General features: G+C 46.0%; 1 protein-coding gene across 1 annotated transcript in view; it reads left to right on the top strand.

Annotated features, from left to right (window-relative positions):
* The window catches only part of CYTH1 (cytohesin 1), a 77,838-nt gene that overhangs the window by 48,275 nt on the left and 12,700 nt on the right, over window positions 1–16,863 (top strand). The window contains exons 2-9 of the mRNA XM_082860269.1: window positions 8,583–8,665; window positions 9,816–9,880; window positions 11,896–11,962; window positions 12,231–12,349; window positions 12,664–12,744; window positions 13,602–13,714; window positions 14,662–14,810; window positions 15,208–15,319. Coding sequence (XP_082716395.1) covers window positions 8,583–8,665; window positions 9,816–9,880; window positions 11,896–11,962; window positions 12,231–12,349; window positions 12,664–12,744; window positions 13,602–13,714; window positions 14,662–14,810; window positions 15,208–15,319 — 789 coding nt within the window. The remainder of the gene's footprint in view (window positions 1–8,582; window positions 8,666–9,815; window positions 9,881–11,895; window positions 11,963–12,230; window positions 12,350–12,663; window positions 12,745–13,601; window positions 13,715–14,661; window positions 14,811–15,207; window positions 15,320–16,863) is intronic.

The raw sequence follows: 16,863 nt of genomic DNA, 5'->3' as shown, positions 1-16,863 counted from the left end.
TTCTTTTTCCTATTCTTTTCCGTTATGGTTTATCACAGGATATTGAATATAGTTCCCTGTGCTCTACAGTAGGACCGTGTTGTTTCTCCATTCTGTGTATAATAGTTTGCATCTGCTAATCCTCATGCTTTACTTTACCAGGCTGCTGTGGCTCCAGGTGGGCAGGTGGTTTCTGAGGCTGTGTGTGTTTTCAGTTTCATGAAACTCCAGCCTGGAAAAGGTCTGGCCTTGCTTAGCAGGGCACCCTGGCCGGCGCTGGCTCCGGAGGCCTGGAAGTGCTTTTTCTGCACACCGACGCCCTCCTGGGCTTCATGGAGACCAGACCTGTTTGTCTACTTTCTCCACACATGGGGAAAAGGGAGGGCCTTATGGACTCTTGGCCTCACCTTTGTAAATGTTTCCCTGCTGTGCTGGTTTAAATTTAGACCCTTCTTATCCACCGAAAGGCAAGGGCTATATATAAGAAGGATGATGGTTGATGATTATGGTGGAAAAAATAAGGCAAATGACATATTTTAAAGCTAGGCAGAGGGACCTGGTATAGCTGGAGGACCTCAGGGAGCTGTGTCTGGGCCCTAAAGCGCACCTCCAACACTTTGATAGATGTCACCCCTGGGGACGAAGGACAGACAACGCGGTGCCTTTTGGCTGGCAGCCGCCTGTATTCCTGTTGAGCAGAAACTGCTGTCAGAAGATCTGCCTTTTCAGTTAGACTTCATGGCAGGTCTCTGGGCACCTGCCCGTGACTGTGACCGCCGGAGAGGGAGAAAATGGACCTAGCGATGCCGCATGTGCATACCTACCCGCCCCCAGCCCGGAAGGAGGGCGCTGTCCCTTTAAGAGAGCCTCCTTTGTATGCGCTGGATGGAGCACATTGCTGCTCTGGGTTTCTGCCGGTTAAATCCGCAGAGCAACATTTAAATAAAGAAATAAATAGAAGGTCCCCTTGTGTGGCTTTTCTATTCACAGCCGAGCACAATGGTCCCTTGTTGTTGTAGGCTCTTTAATCCCCTTCATTAAATTGGAGCCCTGCAAGGGAATGGTGAGGGGCTGCTACTGGACTGGTCCCCGTGCTGGAAGCAGGACACCTTGTATTGAAATTAACCTTTGCAGGCATGAATTCCCAAGGCCTCCAGGCCCTCTGCCCCGTGTCCTTTATGCGCAGGCCGCTGCCTCCCTAGTTGCCATTCTTTTCAGGAGAAGAGGGTTTAGCTGCCTTCCTGGCACAGAAGCGTGGCTGCAGCACGTGGCAGTCGGGGGGTGGGGGTGAGGGGGTGGGGGAGGAGTTGTTTGTTGCTCTGCCATCTGGCCCATCAGATCTTTTACAGTTTAACCCTAATAGCTACGCAGGAGAGCCAGGGCGTGGGTAGATAGATGCCTTTCCCAGGGGCCCACGCTGCTTTCTCAGAAACTCGGGGTGCCGAGTGGATGTGGTGGTTTCTGAGTACCAGCTGTTCCTGTCGTGTCCTGGTGGCAGCCTTCCAGGGTCCTTGAGACGCCAGCTAGGATGCTAGGGATCGCTTACTCCTCTGGCTCTCCAGCCATGGTTTTGATTCTTCATGCTGTTAAATGAAATTAAGCATTTTGTCTGTGGAATTTTTTTTTTTCCTCATGGGCAACATGAGAATGAGGGCTTGAGTTGAAAATTTGCTGTTGCATTGATAAGTTTAAGCAGAGGAAAATACATTTGTTAAAATGCTGGATTTTTTTTCTCACCTCAGAGCAAAATTCCACTGGAAAAATGAGATCTAAATCTGCTTCTTTTTTTTTTTTTTTTTGTAGTAAGTTCTTAGGTGATTTGTTGAACCAAAAGGGAAGCAGTGCTGTGATTTAAGGGTACTAAGTGTGGCATGGCGAAGCGATTTAGAAATCGCGTGGTTAATGTCAGGAGACAGCTTCAAAGTAAATGTGGATAAATGTCTTGCTGGTTCTAACTGCACATTGGCTAGAAGTATCTTCCATCTGACCACCAGGACATATTGATGTTCCGGAAAAACCCGAACGAACTTTCTGGCCAGCCCAATAGAAGGCCTGTCTTTTTCTAGTGACCATAGGCTAACATTTTTATTTTTCATTTAAAAAATGCAGTAGTACTTAACTGTATTATTTTAAGCAAGTATTCAGGAGCTCTTGTGCCCCGTCTCTCTCCATTCCCAGACCCCCTACCCAGAAGCAACCACTCATAATGAACTTATTCTGGATTTTGATCTTCTGGTAGATGCTGCCAGGTGTGTATTAATATTCTCTTCCTGCTGATTATTTTATCAGAGTCAAAGATTATCTCCTGATTTCCTTCACTTGCAGCATTCTTTCCTTCACTCTCTCCCTGTCCATTTTTGATAGTTTTTCACAAATGTCTGGTCGCTTAATTTTCATCTTTGAGACTTTCATACACGCATTGACAACCTTGATTTCTGTCTGTGATCTTTCACGCGTGCCTCCTGCTCCTTTGTAAGAGGAGGTGCGGGGACCCCGCTTGCCCCTCTCAGGCCCTCCGTCAGCTCTTCCCCCATTTCCGTCAGCTCTTCCCCCATTTCAGCATGCTCACAGCTGATTACATACAGCTTTTGTCCTGGAACCTGAAGTGGCCTCTGTGCCACGTGCTCCCCACCGGCACCCGCCCCGCGACAGGAGTGTGCGCCCTCCTGGGAGCTCTTCCCAGCACCAAGGTCGATGCCTCCTTTCTTGCCTCCCATTGGCTTGTGGCTTAAACCCTGATTCCCTCTAGCCTTTGTTTTTCCTGTTTCTAGCTACCTTGTTGTTCTGTTGAGACTCAGTGATGCCTTCTCCCATCGTAAACACTCCAGCTCTTTCCCATTCATTCTCTCGTCCACTCTTCCTGAGGACGGTCTTCTTGCAGCCCATTGGCCTCTTGTTCTGATCGGATCCTCTCCACGCTGTGAGCGTGCGTGCGTGTCGGGTCAGAATCGTTTTTGTTTAGAACTTTGAAAGCCCCTTCCACTGTCTTACGGGATCTCTGTTGCTCCAGCCCAGTTCTTGTTTTGTGGGTGGTCTGGTTCCCCTCTTGACTCCTCATCGAGGTTTCAGGATTGTCTTTAATCCTTCAACTTCTGAACTTTACTCTGAGGACTTCTCTGAGATTAAAAAAACTTTATTATACTGAATGGACTGACTTCTTATATTTTGTTTTGCTTCTTTTTTCAAGTCTTTTCTTTTGCACTTTGTTCTGTAGGAGTGCCTCAACTTCATCTTTTATCCTTTTATTGACTTTTTTTATTTTGGGAGAGGCTAGAGGGGCAAAATATGTTTAATTTCCAAGAGCTTATTATTTTTCTGTAGTTGTGTCCTTTTCATAGTTTCCTGTTCTTTCAAAGTTTTCTCTGTTCCCTTAATTATCTCTGTCTGCTCCAGGGTAGGTTATCTGCTCCCTGCCCTGCTGGTTCCCATTTGGGCCGGAGGCTCAGCCATCTCTGTGAGCGGAAGAATGATACGGTGGATGGGCTGAGTGGGAGCTCCAAGTGTGGGGACGGGCCCGGGGCATAAGTCTGCTCTCCACAGGGCAGTACCAGGCCTCCCAAATATAGGAATCGAGGCTCCGCCCTGGGCACCCTCTCCCATGCTTGCTCTCCGCGTGTCGGTCCAGCTCCTTTGTTTTTGCCTGGGGACAAATATATATTCAGAACCTTTGGGTGCCAGACACTGTGCTGGGTGCTGCGAACACGGCAGTGTCAGGCATGCAAGGTCCCTGCCCTGGTGGAGTCTCTGCTTTCAGAAGGAGGTGTTGGCGCTCTGCTTTCTTTGCCCTGGAAATTCGTTGAAGCCTCTTTTGCCGATGGCCCCTCTCCCCATACTCTGTGGTATTGCAGGATTGTACCTTTTTTTATCCCTCTACTCTCTCTAAAGCAGCATCTCAGAAGGTGGAGGACCGCAGGCACATTTTGAACTTCTACTGCAGAAACTAGATTGTGACCTTCCAGAAAAACTGTCTTGTGTGAAGGCTAACCCAGAATGGCTGGGTGTTTAGATTCTGAAAAGGAAGCCACCACTGAGAGTTTCCAGTTTGGAACAGTAGAAATTGGCTTCTCAGGGTATCCAGCAATCTTGAGATACAGATTTTTCACATCATGGTTCTGTTTTTCATCAGCCTTGTTATGAGGACCGTAGTCTTGCCTCTGATTGGGGCGAGACTCCTTAGTGATCTGATCAAGCCTTCTCTGTGGTGCAGAGTCAAAGCCTGGTTATTCATTCCCCCATGGAATAGCTATTAAAGAAATGAACTATTGCCTCAAATTTTGCAAAACCATGTTATGTTAGAAGCTCCGGAAATTAGTTTCTTAAAGGGAACTTCTCATCTTCATGGACTAGAAATTTTTCCGGTTTGTGAAGTCCAGAAGAAGCAGAGTGAACTCCTTTGGGTGTGCTTTTCTCTAGAATGGGGAATGGATCAGTATAGTTTGTGCTGTTTCTTAGAGTGGCTTTTGCTCTAACTAGAGCTGACCTGTTGTTCGTTAGCTTTCTCCTGAAGTAGCTGCTGGCATGCTCACCCCTGAGTTCACAGAGGCACAGTTGAGGCCACACTTGGAAGGCCTGGGCTTGGGTGTAGGTGGTCTGTTGGAATCTCTAGATGGCTCTGTCTTCCAGCCTCTAGTGAATTAGGAGTGTATTTCAAACTACAGGACTCAGTGCGTTCATTAGGCTACGAAATCAGTTTAGTGGGCCACAGGCACTGTTAGGAAAACTAAGTGTAAAACAGTAGAAAATGTCAATAGATTTCACGTGGTGAGGGGTTTGGTTTTGTTTTCCTTTTTTGGCTGCACTGTGAGGCATGTGGGATCTTAGTTTCCCAATCAGGGATCAAACGTATGCCCCCTGCAGTGGAAGCATGGAATCTTAACCATTGGACCACTGGGGAAGTCCCAAGGGTATTATTTTTGTGTATGGGGGAGATTGGGTCGTGAAATCGAATGCATTTTTTAATTGTGGGTCTTGGAGACGTTTAAAAGACACTTTTCTAGGGACTTTCCTGGTGGCGCAGTGGTTGGGAATCCGCCTGCCAATGCAGGGGACACGGGTTCGAGCCCTGGTCCGGGAAGATCCCACATGCCACGGAGCAACTAAGCCCACGAGCCACAACTACTGAGCCTACGGGCCACAACTACTGAAACCCGCACACCTAGAGCCCGTGCTCTGCAACGAGAGAAGCCACCGCAATGAGAAGCCCGCACACCGCAACTAAGAGTAGCCCCCGCTCGCCACAACTAGAGAAAGCCTGCGTGCAGCAACGAAGACCCAATGCGGCCAAAAATAAATATACAGTGGAGAAAAGACAGCCTCTTCAATAAGTGGTGCTGGGAAAACTGGACAGCTACATGTAAAAGAATGAAATTAGAACACTCCCTAACACCGTACACAAAAATAAACTCAAAATGGATTAAAGACCTAAATGTAAGACCAGACACCATCAAACTCTTAGAGGAAAACATAGGCAGAACACTCTATGACATAAATCACAGCAAGATCCTTTTTGGCCCACCTCCTAGAGAAATGGAAATAAAAACAAAAATAAACAAATGGGACCTAATGAAACTTAAAAGCTTTTGCACGGCAAAGGAAACCATAAACAGGACGAAAAGACAATCGTCAGAATGGGAGAAAATATTTGCAAATGAAGCAACTGACAAAGGATTAATCTCCAAAACATACAAGCAACTCATGCAGCTCAATATCAAAAAAACAAACAACCCAATCCAAAAATGGGCAGAAGACCTAAATAGACATTTCTCCAAAGAAGATATACAGATTGCCTACAAACACATGAAAGAATGCTCAACATCATTAATCATTAGAGAAATGCAAATCAAAACTACAATGAGATATCATCTCACACCGGTCAGAATGGCCATCATCAAAAAAATCTACAAACAGGGGCTTCCGTGGTGGCGCAGTGGTTGAGAATCCGCCTGCCGATGCAGGGGACACAGGTTCGGGCCCCGGGTCGGGAAGATCCCACATGCCGCGGAGGCTGCGCGTCCGGAGCCTGTGCTCCGCCACGGGAGAGGCCACAACAGTGAGAGGCCCGCGTACCGCCAAAAAAAAAAAAAAAAAAAAAAAAAAAAATCTACAAACAATAAATGCTGGAGAAAAGGGAACCCTCTTGGCACTGTTGGTGGGAATGTCAATTGATACAGCCATTATGGAGAACAGTATGAAGGTTCCTTAAAAAACTAAAAATAGAACTACCATACGACCCAGCAATCCCACTCCTGGGCATATACCCTTAGAAAACCATAATTCAAAAAGAGTCATGTACCAGAATGTTCATTGCGGCTCTATTTACAATAGCCAGGACATGGAAGCAACCTAAGTGTCCACTGACAGATGAATGGATAAGAAGATGTGGCACATATATACAACGGAATATTACTCAGCCATAAAAAAGAATGAAACTGAGTTATTTGTAGTGAGGTGGTTGGACCTAGAGACTGTCATACAGAGTGAAGTAAGTCAGAAAGAGAAAAACAAATACCATATGCTAACACATATATATGGAATCTAAAAAAAAGTAAAAGAAAAAAAAATGGTCAGAAGAACCTAGGGGCAAGATGGGAATAAAGATGCAGACCTGCTAGAGAATGGACTTGAGGATACGGGGAGGGGGAAGGGTAAGCTGGGAGAAAGTGAGAGAGTGGCATGGACATATATACACTACCAAACGTAAAATAGATAGCTAGTGGGAAGCAGCCGCATAGCAGCAGGAGATCAGCTCGGTGCTTTGTGACCGCCTAGAGGGGTGGGATAGGGAGGGTGGGAGGGAGAGAGAGGCAAGAGGGAAGAGATACGGGGACATATGTATACGTATAACTGACTCACTTTGTTACAAAGCAGAAAGTAACACACCATTGTAAAGCAGTTATACTCTAATAAAGATGTTAAAAAAAAATAAAAATAAATAAATTTTTTTTTTTTTAAACAAGACACTTTTCTAGACAAGGGTGGGGAAAAGCTGGATAAAAAAGGAAGAATCAGCTTAGAACCTAATGTAACTAACTAACCTGTGCTGAGACTCAATTGTGGTCTATTGTTTCTACCCTCTTCTATTGTCTTACATGATTTTTATGAAATATTTGGGGAGAGTAACTGTGCTCTGAACGCAGTAGATTCAGTTTCAGTGCCATTGTTGGCAAGTCGTGCACCCTGACTGCGCCTTCAAGCAGAACTGTTCCACTGTGCTGCCCAGTAGAAACGTGATATGAGCCACAAATGCAGTGTTACACTCCAGCAGCGCCTGTGAGCACAATTAAAATAATGTATTTTATTTACCAACTTATCATTTCAATGTTTAATCAATATAAAAAAGTATTAAAGAGATATGTTAACTTTTTTGGTACAAAACTGGTGTGTATTTTACACACACAGCCCATCTGAAAGTGGGCTAATCACATTTCAAGTGCTTACTACCCACACTCGGCTTGTGGCCACCACATCATACGGAGCAGTTCTCACTTACTGAGGCGCCTGTGCGAAGGATGGGAGCATCCAGGTACTGCCCCCCCCCAATCTGGCAACATGGGGCCCTTTGCTGTGGCCCCCAAGGGAATGGGACCAACACTTGTGAGCCCCTCCTAAGCCCCAGGCGGGATGGGGCGCACTTCAGTGACTGTGGGACTTCACCCTCACAGCAGCCAGTGCATGGGCGAGGGTGTCCCCATTTTATTGGTGGTGAACGCGGCCTGAATAGGTTCAGTAACTGTGCAAAGTGGCCTGAGTGCCGTGTGGTGGGATGGATCTGGGATTGGAGCCGGGCGTGCCTGATGCCAACGCCTGTTCTTCCGTCGACCACTGGCTGCCCGCACACTCAGAAGGGCCGTTGTAGGGCCTACCTACCCTGAGCCCCTGCTTTTAGAGGAGATGGAGTCTTGAGGAATGGGGAAGCGTTTTGTGGTGAGAACTGTGATGGGGAATTAAGTAACTTTGTTCTGATGATAAGAGCTCATTTAAAAATATGATTCAAAAAATGTTAAAGGGTATAAAGCAGAGAGAAAAGTCCCCATAACCCCATCCTCAGAGTTAAACATTGTTTCAGTTTGGGGGTGTGTCCTTCTAGATTTTTTTTCTCTGTACATACTAGTCTCTCCCCTTCCCGCTCCAGAATGGCACAAAACTGTTGTTCACGTTGCCTCTCTATTGCCTCCCCCTCCCCGCTAGGGTCATGGTCATTGCCCTGTGTCGGGGCTGGACCCAGTGAGGGAGCTGAGGCCTAGAGAGATGGATTAACCAGGGGCCTGAGCACCCCCCCCCTCAGGATGGAAATGGCCAGGGCCTGGCCCACAGTCCTCCTCTTTCATTCCTAGCCAACCTCATCTCATCTCAGGCAGCCTTTTCTCTCTTGTTTTTTTGTGACAACTGTTCCTTTATCAGAGCTCTTCTCTGTGATCCACTATCCTTTCTAACCTTGGTAATCCTGACGGAGAATGGGAGCCAGACCCGTCCCCAGCAGTCGCTCATTTCCAGCACTGGCTTCTCACCCCTTCCATGGTACCTTTGTCCTTTTGCGTCTCTGGATTGTATTTATTTTTGGCGAGGAAAAGCTTTCTTAGTAATCCTTCCCTCCTTCTCTGTAGTTCCCAGTGACCTGACTGCAGAGGAGCGCCAGGAGCTGGAGAACATTCGGCGGAGGAAGCAGGAGCTGCTGGCTGACATCCAGGTAGGAGCTGGGCAGCCACCTCGACCAGGTGTCTTCTCGTGACACCTTCTGCCTTGGTCTCACCACAGTTCTGATAAAGTGCGGGTATTGATAACCAGCTTTGCTTATTAACAAGTGAGAGTGGAATCTCAGAGAGGAGGAGTGCTCTGTAAGCTGCACCCAGCTGGCCGGCTGTCAGGCTAGAGTGACAGGTCTCCTGACTGCGACTAGAACCCAGGCTTCAGGTTATGTAGACCCATGTCCACGTCCTGGTGGCCACTTTCTGGCAGGGCGATTCTAGATAGAGAATTTTGCCTCTCTGGTCTTCAGTTTCTTTTTCTGTAAAATAGGAATGAAAACACCTGTTGATAGGTTGCCATTAGTTGGATTATTTAGCCCCTGGGGAAGCCAATTCTTTTAGAATTCTCTGCTCTGTAACACATTTGAGAGCTCAGGGGCAGGGACGGGAGGGGGCACACCCTGTAACGCCAAGCTGCGAAGTGTATCATCGGAAAGACTGGGCGTGCTCCAGTGTTGGTGTGAGTATACTTTGCTGTGGCCCTAGTTCTTTGATTCCTCCTTCACTGGTAAGTGCTGGGAAAGCTTCGCAGTTCTTCACTCAGAGCCCCCTCCAGCGTGATGGTCGTCCACTCTTGAGGGCCTGCTTAGATGGGGGAGGGGTGGAAGGCAGAGCTGGGATCAGCGTTCCCTTTGCCAGCCACTTGGCGGCACTGTTGGCCCAGCACCAGCACTGCTGGCTGGGCAGCCTGGGCGTTGCGGGGAGTGGTTTATCCTGAGAATCTTCTGTCACCCGCTGTTCAGTGAGCTGCGGATGTGCTCCAACAGACTGTGTTAAGGCTGCCGTTTTCAGTGGAAAAATACATATTGTACATAGTGTGTATGATTATAAATTTCTGTCCTAGACTAAACTCCTTGTGGTCAGGAGGTATCTTTTTCACCTTTGTATTTCCTAGAATGTTTACTATCTGGTAGGAACCCAAGAAATATTTGTTGAATAGATGAATTTTCCAAAAATGTTTAGATTTTGGGGGGGCGTCATCTTATTTAATTTCATTTTGCTTTATTTTAGTTTTTGGTTGGAGGGAGTTGTGCGAGATTTTAATTTGATCTGTATCTTCCTCCTGGTAATTCTGGGCTGTGTGTTTTGCAGAGGCTGAAGGATGAGATAGCAGAAGTAGCTAATGAAATTGAAAACCTGGGGTCCACAGAAGAGAGGTGAGTCTGTCCTCTTCCAGGTGGTTTTGTGGCTGTAGCATCGCCAAGTGCCAGCCTGCAATTGTACACACGTGGTGTATTTAAGAAGAAAGTGTGTTTTCTGCCCTCCTTGCCTAGCAAGCATGTATGTAACCATACTTTTTGCCTTTAGCACAGGGACTTCTAAATGTGAGGGCTTTTGACATTGTTGGAAAGGCTGAACTGGAGAACTTGGCAGGTCCCCCAAAGCCTTAAATTGCCCTTAAACTATCATGTGAACTATTTCTTCCCTTCTCTTGTCCACTGTGTACCTATTCTAGAGTTTCTGTTTTTCCTTTTTGGGTAAAGGAAAAGCTTAATGGATGATGCCAGTGCAGTTCCCGAAGGCTGGAGGCCCAGTTGTGTCTGGGTGTCATCATAAGCTTGCTGGTGCCTCCCTAAGACTTAAGAGAACGTAGACATGAGATTATAGCACAAAGTGACAAGGGATGTCTGCAGGTTATTTTCTTCTTTTAACTACATGAAATCTTAGTTGCTTTGAGAGTTTAATTTTGAATGGGATTCCCAGACCATTTTCTAACTGCTTAATGTCGTAAATGGGCTATTTCTAATTCACTACATGTCTGTATTTTTGTAAGCCTGAGTCTCCCGTCTGGCTTCATGAGACTGTTTGATTTTGTTATTTTAAACTTGTGTGGGCAGGGCCATCAGGCATTAGTGAAGCTGCATGTCCTGCAGAAATCGACCAGCTCATCACATCCAGTCACAGCATTGTCAGTTCTGAATTATAGCTTTCTTGCTTGCCATTAAAAAAAAATTGTAGCTTAAAAGAAATGGACAACTAGGAGTTCATCAAAATTTACAATTTCTGCTCTTATAAAATATACTCTTAGAAGAAATGAATAGGCAAACCACAGATGAGGAGAAAATACTTGCAATACCCAAATTTGAAAAAGGACCTGTATCCAGAATATCTATAGAAAGAACACATAAAACTTACTAATAAAAAAACAGCTTAGGGTCTTCCCTCACGGTCCAGTGGTTAAGACTCCGCGCTCCCAATGCAGGGGGCCCCGGTTCAATCCCTGGTCAGGGAACTAGATCCCGCATGCTGCAACTGAAAATCCCGTGTGCCGCAACTAAAAAAGGTCCCGCACGCTGCAACAAAGACCTCGCATGCGGCAACGAAGATCCTGTGTGCCACAACTAAGACCCAGCGCAGCCAAACAAACAAACATATAAATAAATCAGCTTAACTAAAAAATGGGCAAAAAACTTGAACACTTTTAAACGTATAATAGACACATGAAAAATGCTCAGTATCATTAGTCATAAGGAGATGCTGCTTCACACCCACTAAGACGGCTGGCATTAAATAGACAGGTGGCGTCTCGAGTTGCCGAGAGCTGGTGAGAATAAGCAGTGTAAACACTGGGGAAAACGGGATGGCAGCTTCTCATAATGTTGACCATATATCCGTGCTGTGCCCAGCAATTCAGCTCCCAGGTATTTACTCAAGAGAAATGAGAGCGTGCCCACATGCACGAGGATATCTACAGCATTCTTATTTAAAATAGCCAAAAACTGGAATTAGCTTTAAATGTCTACCAGCAGATGAATGGACGAACAGATTGAGGCAATAACCTATTAACTTACATAGCATACACTTCTAGGGTTTTGAAAATGCTCTAAAACTGGATTATAGTGATAGTTGCACAACTCAGTAAACTTACTAAACATCATTCAGATGTACACTCAAAATGGGTATGTTATATGATATGTAAACTATACCTCAATAAAGTTTTAAAAAATCATGTTAAAAAAAGAAACCCACTGCGGTAGAAGGAACAAATGAGCCTGGGGCCAGGGTCAGGATTTCAGTGTCCTTCCGTAGTTAGACCTAAGTGTGCCTGTGCTTTCCTGGATAAATCTCAGAAATCCCTGCAAATCAGTGGACACGTGTGGGGGTCATATCAGTCTTTCAGAAATTCTCGAATACCTGGAGTACTTAAATGGCTGTGGTGGTTGTTTTACAGGAAAAACATGCAGAGGAACAAACAGGTAGCCATGGGCAGGAAAAAATTCAACATGGATCCTAAAAAAGTAAGTGGAAAGGCAGCAGCCAGAGCCCATAGTCTGTAAGGTGGCGGTTTCCGCGGTGTCAGCTGGAACCCAGGGGCACTAAGACAGCTTACCTGCCTGTGTGTAGAGTGCAGCTCGTGTGAGCCCTGCTTCCTGCAGAACTTGGAATTACTTAGTAGATACTTCCTCTGTGTCCAGAGCACCCATACCCGTTCTTCCTGCGCCCTTGTCTCCTTTCCGAAACTTCCTGGAGTCTAAGGCACCATTGGCATCCTTGCTGTCTTTCCAGGGGATCCAATTCTTAATAGAGAATGATCTGCTGAAGAACACTTGTGAAGACATCGCCCAGTTCTTGTATAAAGGTGAAGGGCTCAACAAAACAGCCATCGGTGACTACCTGGGGGAGAGGTAAGGCCTCCGGAGACACCTGTGGTAGGTTGGTCAGCAGTTAGTCACCTAGAGAAACAAACTCCATGATGCTCTGAGCTCTGTCCCGAGGGGCGCTGGGGAACAGCAGCTTGGGGGCGGAAGGACTCCTCCTGCGTTCAGCTAGCAGACAGAGAGCTGCAGGTAGATGGCTGCCTCCCCGCCCCGGCCACAGAGCCGCAGCGCTCAGCGTGGGAGGCGGCCTGGCTGGGGGTCGGGATGACCTTGGGTTCTCAGCATCAGTGTCTGACTTCTGCTCTCCCCTCCACCCCCGTATCTTTTGTTTCTCTTGCTAGAGATGAGTTTAACATCCAGGTTCTTCATGCGTTTGTGGAGCTACATGAGTTCACTGATCTCAACCTCGTCCAGGCCTTACGGTGAGTGTGTTCACAGCTAGCAACTTTTGGAGCGGGAGGCGAGTCTTTGGTTATGCGTCTGCCCTGTGTGGCATTTTAATGAAATTTACCTTTGGCGGTTATTTGAGTATCTCAAAGCATCTTAAAGGAAAGTAGTCCGTTGGCCTATGATTGAAATGATTGGATGGTTAAAGGGAATTAAATTGAAAGCAAATTTTGCAAAACTGTTCCTCAGGTCTTTCATTTAACATTTTGGAAATGGATGTTTACACTTTGAATCTTTCCCAATTTTGCTTTAGAAAACCTTTAATTTCCTGCCCTGGAATAGGAAGTAGATAGTATGCCCTTCATTTTAGAAGGAAAAAACTCAACATTAATTTTTTTGCTAAATCTATTACCTGTGTCTTTTGAGAAATTGTCATTTGGTATTTTCACTGCCGTTAGTGTAAATAATATCATCTTTTGTGTTGTCATTTAGATTGATGAAAATAATCAAGAATTAAATCTGTTGACCACAGGTCTCTCTTTGACTTAAAGGGATTAGTCTTGAATGCTTTGATAGAAAATCTCTTTTACTGCTATGTCATCTTTTTTTCTGGAAATTGGAGTTCTTTTAAAATGGGCATTATCTGTATTTCAGTCTTGTGTATCAGTCTGAGGAGGAGAACCATTCTTTTGAATAGGAAAATCTTAATTGTTTTCTAAACACATTCTCTCCGATCGAGAGAATGGTGATGTGGAGTAGTTAGTCTGCATCTGTTCAGAGTTACTTGACAGAAGGCTGAAGTCCCCCACGTCACCCTTTGCCGCAGAAATCATTCACAGAGAAACAAATTATCTCCCCAAGTCCCATAACTTGCCCTGTCTTCACCTCCTAGGCAGTTCCTGTGGAGCTTCCGGCTGCCGGGAGAGGCCCAGAAGATTGACCGGATGATGGAGGCGTTTGCCCAGCGCTACTGTCAGTGCAACCATGGGGTGTTCCAGTCCACAGGTGAGCAGGGTGGCGGGGGGGGGGGGCGTCCTCTCCTGTGGTTGGCAGTGCCTGTCAGGTTCTTTTCTAGGTACTAGGTCATTTCTAAAACAAAAGGGCTTAGGTTCTTGCCTAAGAACATTGCTTTAAATGGTATTTATAATAGTAAAAGGTTGGAAACTATCCAAATTCTAACAATAAGGTAGTAAGAATGTAAGTTATGGTACCTCTGAATTATGAAGTATGCAACTATTAAAACTCATGTTTTTAAAAAGAGGCTTTATTGACATGGAAAAATGATAATAAGATTAGCCAAAAAGCAGACTTCAAAACTATGTATCTGTTTTCATTGTAACTGTGTTACAGTCTGTATCCGTGAGATACATTTGTGATACCTTACACGTAGGCACATTTATGTGAGAAAGCAAAATAAGCTCTTACTAGGTGGTGAGATTATAGGTAGTTTACATCTTCTTTTTTATACGTTGTGCTCTTCTGGTTTTCTATGGTGTATGTGTTCTTCTTTCACAATCTGAAGAAATAAACGTCTTTAAGTCTTGAATGCTTTATGTTCTTTCCCGTGCCTTGCTCTTTTCAGTGAGCAGTATATAACCTTTCAGTTAGAGCATACCCAAGCGCATGGATTTTGCCCATTCTTTTGAGAGCACCGCTTTTTTTTTTTTTCCGGTACGTGGACCTCTAACTGTTGTGGCCTCTCCCGTTGCGGAGCACAGGCTCCGGACGCGCAGGCTTAGCGGCCATGGCTCACGGGCCTAGCCACTCGGCGGCATGTGGGATCTTCCCGGACCGGGGCACGAACCCGTGTACCCTGCATCGGCAGGCGGACTCCCAACCACTGCGCCACCAGGGAAGCCCTGAGAGCACTGCTTTTTATTCTCTATCTCATCCGGAGTCTCATGTTCTTTCGGGTGGGATGTTTCCGATTGGATTTTGCTTTTCTCTTTTAGACACGTGTTATGTCCTCTCATTTGCCATCATCATGTTGAACACCAGCCTGCATAACCCCAATGTCAAAGACAAGCCCACCGTGGAGAGGTTCATTGCCATGAATCGAGGCATCAACGACGGGGGAGACCTGCCCGAGGAGCTGCTCCGGGTGAGTTTCGCGCTGATTCAAGATTGTGGTCCCGGGCAGTGCTGATGGAGGGGACGGGAGGGACGTGGGATCATCCAGTGTCTACCTGGACCATACACATAATTATGTGAATTTCATTAAGAAATTGGTAGTGAGGCCCAGTGAGGAGTCAGTGGGGGAAAGTGGTTTATAAATCTGAAACTAAAGGCTCGAATGGAAGTCGGGCTGATCTCTTTTCTTTCTTAATTGTCCATTAGGCATCTTTTTTCTCTTGTCTCTGTGAGCCCGTAAAGGGAGAGATGTTCTCCATGCCACCAGTGCGTGGCACACAGTGACACTTATTAAATGAATGGTGGGAAAGGGCGGGAGGAGAGGTATTTCTCGGATCAGAGACATGCAGTGTCATCTTTTATCCCAGAATCTGTATGAGAGCATAAAAAACGAACCCTTTAAAATCCCAGAAGATGATGGGAATGACCTTACTCACACTTTCTTCAACCCAGACCGAGAAGGCTGGCTATTGAAGCTCGGTAAGTGATGCCATCTGGGTTAGGGCTTCTAACGCAGAAACTTAGAAAGAACGTGTGTGTGCACGCTCGCCAACCCGAGCCTGCACTGTGGGGAAAAGGGGGTTGGTGCAGGAGGCGCTAAGGAGAGTCTTTGGTATGAATTCGTACTGTTCTAACAAGATCGCCTCCAGAAAGGAAGGAATGCACGGCTAGTGCCCCATGGGACGCACAGAGACTCCTGGGGATAGGCTTGCCCGCATAAATATTGCCTACATGTGTTTGCGCTCCACATTTCCTCTCTGGGGCAGTTCCCGGAGGACCTGGTCCTTTTCCCTTCCCGGACCACCGGGAGGGCAGCCAGCTGTGCCCTTCTCTCTACTTCCCATCACAAGTTTGTATCCGGTGCTCCCGCCTCCCCCACCCCGGTGCATCATCACTTCCTTCTGCATCTGGCTCCCCACAGGCAGCGTGCATGGCAAACCCAAGGCCCTGGCTGCAGCGCAATCCACGGCACTCTTACTCATTCTTGGGCGCTGGTTTTTTTTCCCCCCCTCCTTTCCAATACAAATCAGCCACGTTAATGATTTTGTTCATTCAGAAAAATTAAAAATTATTCCTCTTCCCTCTGCCAAAAGTGAGCTTGTATTGCTGAGATCTGTGGTCATGCCTTGCCACGAAGGTGACAAAGTAACCAAAAGGAAGGTTTTTGTACACATTCATATGCACATGTGATTATTTCATTAACCGTTTCAGAATGCAGAGAGAGCCCCGGACGTAACGATGTTAATTTTTTGGCCACTGAGAGAGTACTTTCCCCTGTTTTCTTCTGCCTTGGCCTTTTGATGTGTGGGTTCCTGCATTATCAGGAGGTGTCATTAGAATGATCCTCCTCTACCATTTCAGCTCCTGGTCCCAGTGAGATTAGAAGTCTTTACACTCTATGCCATTATTGACACATCTGGGAAGCGCTGAAATGAGATCTTCAATTTCTGACTAGTTCAGATGGCAGTAGGATTTGTATTCCCTTTTAAAAGCATATCCTAAGTCCTCGGGTTTATACATAATGACTTAGTTCATAAATTCTCCTTAAGCACCACCTCACTGGTTGGAGTTTTAAATGTCTCTTGAATCTGTCAACGTTTCATGTATCTTTAAGCCAGGAGAATCTTCGAAGTTAAGGCTCTAAAATTAGTCACCCCAGAGGTGGCCACTCTGCTCTGCATCTTTATTGCCAAGTGGCTAGAGTTAAAAGGGAACCTGCTGGAAAATTTAAAAGTGCATCCAGGTTTGGATTTGCTTCCCCCTCCAGTGAAATTTGTTTAAATGCTAATACTAAGTGTTAGCTTTGACAGCCCAGATAGTAAAATTAGAACAGTACGAAGATTATCTTGGTTCTTACACCAGGATGACATGTAAATTCATGAGGCATCCCATATTTTTTAAAAAGAAAAAAATTTAACTAAATGTGAGACTCGTTTTTAGGTCATTGCATTACTTTTTCCAGACCTCCACCAAACCCTCCTAAACTCTTCACATTGTGTTTTCATTGTAGCACACTTCAAATC

This window comes from Leucopleurus acutus (assembly GCF_964270905.1).
Source record: "Leucopleurus acutus genome assembly, chromosome: 19".
Taxonomy (NCBI): Eukaryota; Metazoa; Chordata; class Mammalia; order Artiodactyla; family Delphinidae; genus Leucopleurus; species Leucopleurus acutus.
This window is presented reverse-complemented; position numbering and strand designations above follow the sequence as displayed.